This window comes from Maylandia zebra, linkage group LG6, assembly GCF_041146795.1.
Source record: "Maylandia zebra isolate NMK-2024a linkage group LG6, Mzebra_GT3a, whole genome shotgun sequence".
Classification (NCBI taxonomy): Eukaryota; Metazoa; Chordata; class Actinopteri; order Cichliformes; family Cichlidae; genus Maylandia; species Maylandia zebra.
This window is the reverse complement of record NC_135172.1, coordinates 20,088,155-20,093,945: the sequence shown is the minus strand read 5'-3', so window position 1 is coordinate 20,093,945 and position 5,791 is coordinate 20,088,155. Positions and strand designations below refer to the sequence as shown.

The following is a 5,791-nucleotide window of genomic DNA, read 5'->3' as shown; positions in this document are numbered from 1 at the left end:
TTACTGAGGGTGCTACCAAAAGCGAACCATGTGGCCGGAAGAGTAACTGCAGGCAGCACAATGCGCACTCCCATGACGTTCAAACCTATTTATTATTATAAAAGATTTCGGCTACGTCCACACTTACACAGGTATTTTTGAAAACGGAGATTTTCCGTTTTCGTTTTAAAAAATAATCCCGTCCACAGGTAAACGCGAAAATGAAGGAAAACGCTGCTAGGAACATGCCAAAGCAACAGGTGGCGATATATTCCTAAACTCAGCTAAAAACAGTTTAGGTCTTGACAAACTTCACTGATGGTTCAAATGTTTAGCAACTTTCAGTGTGTTGATTCAGCAGTCTGTATTTAAACTTCTAGTTTATTATATTTATGTATGTTTTATTTCCAGGTGAATGCAGAGTTCCTGCAGATCACTACAAAACCCCTGCAGGCGAAGTTCTTGGCTCAGCTGGACTATTTAACAGACAAGCTGATGCAAATTTTTCAGGGGAGCAAAGGAGCAAAGGGCCAAAAGATCAAGGATATCATGGCGATCAGTAGTTTGGTTGGTACTAATGATAAACCCATCAATTAAATGCAATCAATCAATTCCATTTTTTTCACCCTTTTTTTTCCACCCTTGCATTAGTATGATGACATCGACATAAAGAGGGAGCATACTCTTAAAAGCCTGGTGATCTACTTTAATGAAGATCCAGACCTACTGTTCAAGGAGTATCTGGTACGCTTATCACACTTTCTTTTCTAGATTCAATTTGAGTTAGGTTCATCGCACACAAAATCCTCATATATTCAAAAGAGACAATATAATTGTGAAATATGTATTATTCTTAATAGTCATTGTTAAAACTTGCACTGGAGAGCACTTTTTAAGGGGACAGTTTCAGCAAAAATTCAATTGTTCATTCTTTTGGTGCTGCCATGTAGGTATCTACTGCCTCTATAAACACAGTAAATGTGGACAAAACATTCATCCATTTTCTGTCAGTGTTTCAATTCAGTTTATTTATATAGCGGTATATCACAACAACAGTCATCTCAAGGCACTTCAGAAAGTAAACACTCCAATGGAGTTCAGTTTATTATGCCAATTAGTAAAAAGTCTTCATTATAAGGAACACAGCAGATTGCATCAAGACACTAACTAGTGTCACTGCCATTACAGCAATCTCCTGGTTTCAGGAATAATGTGCATAAAACAAGCTGTTTCAAAAGGTTCCCAATTGTGATGAAATAAGGGAAATTGACCCAGCCCACACACACACACACACACACACACACACACTGATAGACACTGAAGGAGCTGCTGCTCTATATCAAGCCCCTCCCTAAGGCAGGTACATAATACCTGAACCCAAACTATTGATAGGAAACAGATTGACGGGTTTTATTTATGTTTGGAGTGTTTATAGAGGCGGTAGAGACCCATGTTTCAGCACAAAAGGATACAAAAGCTGAGTTTTGCATAATATGTCCCCTTCCAAGTGACAGAGCCCTTAAACCTGAAACAACCTGTTTTTCAGACCTCCTCCACTGAGGATGAACGGTTGAGGTCCACTGCAGCAACTGTCATGGGTATTTACACCATCAGAAGAGAAGGGATTCAGGAGCCAGAGGATGTTGGAGTTGTCATTGAAGGTACTACAGTTATGAACAACCTCGGTAGTGTCATCGTGGCATTCATCGTCCTCTTTGGACTGATTTATGCACTTGATCTGAGCTATCCAAATGACCACAAGTACACTTTTGAGTTCTGTCAGAAGATTTTGATGAATCTGGATGGACAAAGGCTCAGTACAAAGATGCAGCAAATGAAAATGAAGATGTTTGCTTAGGCAAACAAGACCCAGCACAAAAGTTGATTTTGGCCTTTTTAGATTAGATTAGATTAGATTAGATAGAACTTTATTAATCCCTCGGGTGGGTTCCTCTGGGAAATTCGATTTCCAAAAAAAGCACAGCACCGACAGAAGTTACAGAGTTATACACACACACATATATATAAATACAGAGACAATATAAATAAAATATACGAAGGGGATAAATAGAATAAATAGGAATAAAAATAAAAATACAAGTGAATTGCACATTTCAAGTATTTTATATCTTTTGTTCAAACTGTGACCTTTTTTTCTTTCTTTTTTTTGGCCAAATGGAAGTTGTGTATTTTTGTCTGCTGTTCTGTTGTGAGTGATGTGACTTTTAATCTGTACTACTATAGATGGATGAAAGGACTGGGGATTTAGCTCAGAAAAAGTTTCATGGTTGTAACCACCATTTTCTTTTTGATTGCTTTTGGGATTTGCAAAGGTAATAGAAAAATGTTGACAAGTTTTGTGTCTTCCAGTGTTTTAAAGTTGGTCTTCCCGTTCTTATAAGCTTGTAAATGTTTACATGTAATTGGTTTTGGAGAAGTAAAGTTGAAAGATTTTTTTTTATTAAAATACCTCCCCCTTGGTAACAGAAAAATGTTCGTCATGAAAACACACACACACACACACACACACACACACACACACACACACACACACACACACACACACACACACACATATATATGTATATATGTGTGTATTTATGTATTGTTGGGTTGTTTCAAATCTTCAGTGACTGCCATACTATGGTGTGAATTGAAATGTTTAGTAGGTTATCATTGTGAATTTGCAAGTGTCAAATAAATAAATAAATTCAAATAAATAAAATAAATTCAAATAAATAAATTCAAATTTTATTTGTCACGTACACAGTCACTATAAATATATACAATGATTCTGAAGTGAAATCTGATTTTACAGATTCCAGTTTGTTTTCAGTATTGCCTAGTAGTACAGAGGTGTGTGCTATTCAGATTTGACATTCATTACAAATGTACGTCAGCACTTTTTTGTGAGCACTTTGATTTTTGTTAAGGTTGATTTGACCATGTGACATGTATGTTTATTTACAAAATATTCTGTTTCTGCTTTTAATTCAAGTGAATAAACCCGAGTTGTAAAAACAAATTCATTTTGTCATTATTTTAATAATTAAATTAGTTTTCTGGTAATGAAAATTATGATTTAGTTGAACTCAAAATAATGATTTCAATGCAATGAAAATCTAGCTCAAGTGAATGACATTGTATTGAGTTGGACCAACCAAAACCTTTCACATCATTTTAATGTACTTTTTTTCATTTTAGCAGTATTTACGAAATTGTGTTCTACTGACTCAATTTAATTGAATTGTCATGATGTATGTAGATTAGGTTGGACCAAAATAGATGTATTACGTGGAAAACCTGCCATCAGTCCAATTGAGTTCATCCAATGACTTATTTTTTTGAGTGTACCATATTTCCAGTAAACTTACACCATCCCCTATTTCCATTTGTTTAAAATGAGTCATGATAATGCTCCCACACACCAACTGCACCTGAAAATGGCTCTGATCTGGTTTGGATCCATCAAGTTTGTAGATTATGCTTTTGAAGCCTCAAAACCCACATTTCTGTCCCTGTGAGGGTTTTATGAATCCATATTTGGTGGCCCTATTTGGACAAAAGTTTTGGTTAGAGATTGGTGAATCTGTTTTTCACTGTGAAATTACGTGAACGCTATTAAATTATTGGCTAGTTTTTATAGGTTGGTCTTATCACACAGCTCTGGAAGCCTTGTGGACAGTCTTGTGCCATTTAGCACTTGTGACATCTCTACTGTTTGTCGTAGCATAACTTAGGTGTAGCCAAGATGAGGGAGCTCAAAGCATGCAGAATTTATCATTCCGTGTGAATGGGCATCTGATAAGTTAGCCTTCCTAATCTGCATTATCTCGTCTGCCATGGCAGTGGCAGTCAGCGTCGTGCTGTAAGTTCTACATTCTCCCCACAGTAGCCCTCACATCACGCCTCATCTCATCCTCAACGTGCCTACTGCCATTGCCTTTGGCTGCTAGTGCTGAACAAGGTCCTACTTCAAACATGTCAGTGATTTTCCCACATTTGGCAAAAAGTTACTAATATCTGAAAGGTCATTCTTTTTTGGCCTGCAATTTCTTTTTTTCTCTCTTGCATGTTGTCTCACCCAAGTTTGGAGCCTTTTTTATTTTGCAGACTTTTTTTTTAATGTGTACTGTTTAATGAAGGGGTGGAGCGGTTTAAAGATATGACTCAGACAGTCCAGAGTCAAACAAACAAAAAAACCCAAGCCCATAAGCACCCTCAGCCAACCAGGAAAGTGCTCAGCATGGTGGACGACCTGTTTTTTCCTAATGCCTGCCCCTCTCCTCCTCTGTCCAGAGTGTTGAGTAATTGAATCTCCAAAGTTTCAGTGGATGATTTAACTCATGTGCTTCATTTACACAGTGGTTATGTTTTTAGCATTTCAGTCAGGTGTTTTTCTCACACTTTGTCAGGCTGGACTGTCATTGCAGAAGCTTCTATGTCACTAAATCTAAATAATCTTACTAATTGGCAATGTGGTTTGACTAAAAATATATACTTACTTAAACGTTGTGTTGGAGGAAAGGCTACAGAATACACACATAGACTTGAGAGTTCTTTTTTAAAGTGTCTGTTGTTGATGACTAAGATCATAAACTTGACAGGCGCTCTCGAATTATTCTGAAATGGTGACTTTCAGTTGCTTTACAGCTGCTTTGGTGCATACAACAAAACCGAAATGTTACTGAAAACCCTTTAGCTTCACTTTATCATTTTAAATGGAAAACAAAACTGCAAGTTTATCAAGAGCCATCTTGATACAAGGAATGACTGTACCCCTTGCAATGCAAAATTATACAGATGAAAGCAGCAGCTGATGTAATATTGCATGATCAATCTTATTTGATGCATGTGTAAGAAAGATTTTCATATTTTTAGGTTCTTCAGATGAAAACTGCAATTTCATGGGGTAATGCACTTTGAACACCAGCGCACTTTGTTTTAAAAATTTACAATACTCTGTCTGACAAAAAAGGAAAGATAAGGACACCAGTTATGATAGCAGCAGCTCTGACACAGTGGAAACAAAATCACTTTGGCCACTTTGGGACCAGCAATGTTGAAAGTACAGGATAGATATGCGTTAGCTGTTTCTGAATTACTTGGCTGCCAGAGACACACATGCTGCTCAGCCAATGTCTGTGCATCAGTCTCAGTATTTTCATTACCCATGGCTGATTATCCAGAGATTCCTTTATCAGGGTTGCTCCTCTGTAAGGTAACATTATGTCCATCATTAGTGGCCAATATTGAACTAAGCCTCCCCAAGTGCTGCACTACTCAATGTAAAACAGACAGTACACAAGTTAACCATCAGAGATGCTGCTCCTCTGGTCTAAACGACTTGTGCTGTGGACAAACCCTCTCAAGTCGATTAGTAATGGGTTGATATATTACCAGAGACACTATAAGGGAGCAACATGGTTCTCAAAGAATCCTCATTAGAAATGTAAGAGAGAGTTTCCCAGCCCTGACAGCCAGTCATCTGCTTTAAAACAACCAAAACTGCAAGCATATGGGGCAGGGATAGCTCAGTAGGTAAAGTGGTCGACCCATGATCGGAAGGTCGGCGGTTCGAATCCACTTAACGGCTACCCTGAGGTACCCCTGAGCAAGGTACCGTCCCTACACACTGCTCCCCGGGCGCCTGCTTAGTGGGCTGCCCACTGCTTCACTGAGTGAATGGGTCAAATGCAGAGAAAAACAAGTAATTTCCCCATGGGGATCAATAAAGTATCCATTATTATTATTATTATTATTATTATATAATACACTTTGATTACTGTGGTGATGCATAGGCACACATGAG

The 5,791-nt window shown here is 37.8% G+C and overlaps 1 protein-coding gene across 1 annotated transcript; it reads left to right on the top strand.

The window, feature by feature from the left end:
• The first annotated feature begins 211 nt into the window (after nucleotides 1-211).
• LOC143419180 (uncharacterized) lies at nucleotides 212-3,277 on the top strand. The gene is made up of 3 exons (XM_076885469.1): nucleotides 212-546; nucleotides 631-723; nucleotides 1,526-3,277. Exons 1-3 carry the CDS (start codon nucleotides 376-378, stop codon nucleotides 1,835-1,837), a joined length of 576 nt encoding a protein of 191 aa, XP_076741584.1. The 5' UTR covers nucleotides 212-375; the 3' UTR covers nucleotides 1,838-3,277.
• The last annotated feature ends 2,514 nt before the right edge of the window (nucleotides 3,278-5,791 follow it).

Coding starts and splice junctions, on each gene's coding strand:
- LOC143419180 (XM_076885469.1), top strand. CDS start 376: ATGTTTTATTTCCAGGTGAATGCAGAGTTCCTGCAGATCACTACAAAA. Junction 547..630: donor TCATGGCGATCAGTAGTTTG/GTTGGTACTAAT, acceptor CCCTTGCATTAG/TATGATGACATCGACATAAA. Junction 724..1,525: donor TACTGTTCAAGGAGTATCTG/GTACGCTTATCA, acceptor CCTGTTTTTCAG/ACCTCCTCCACTGAGGATGA.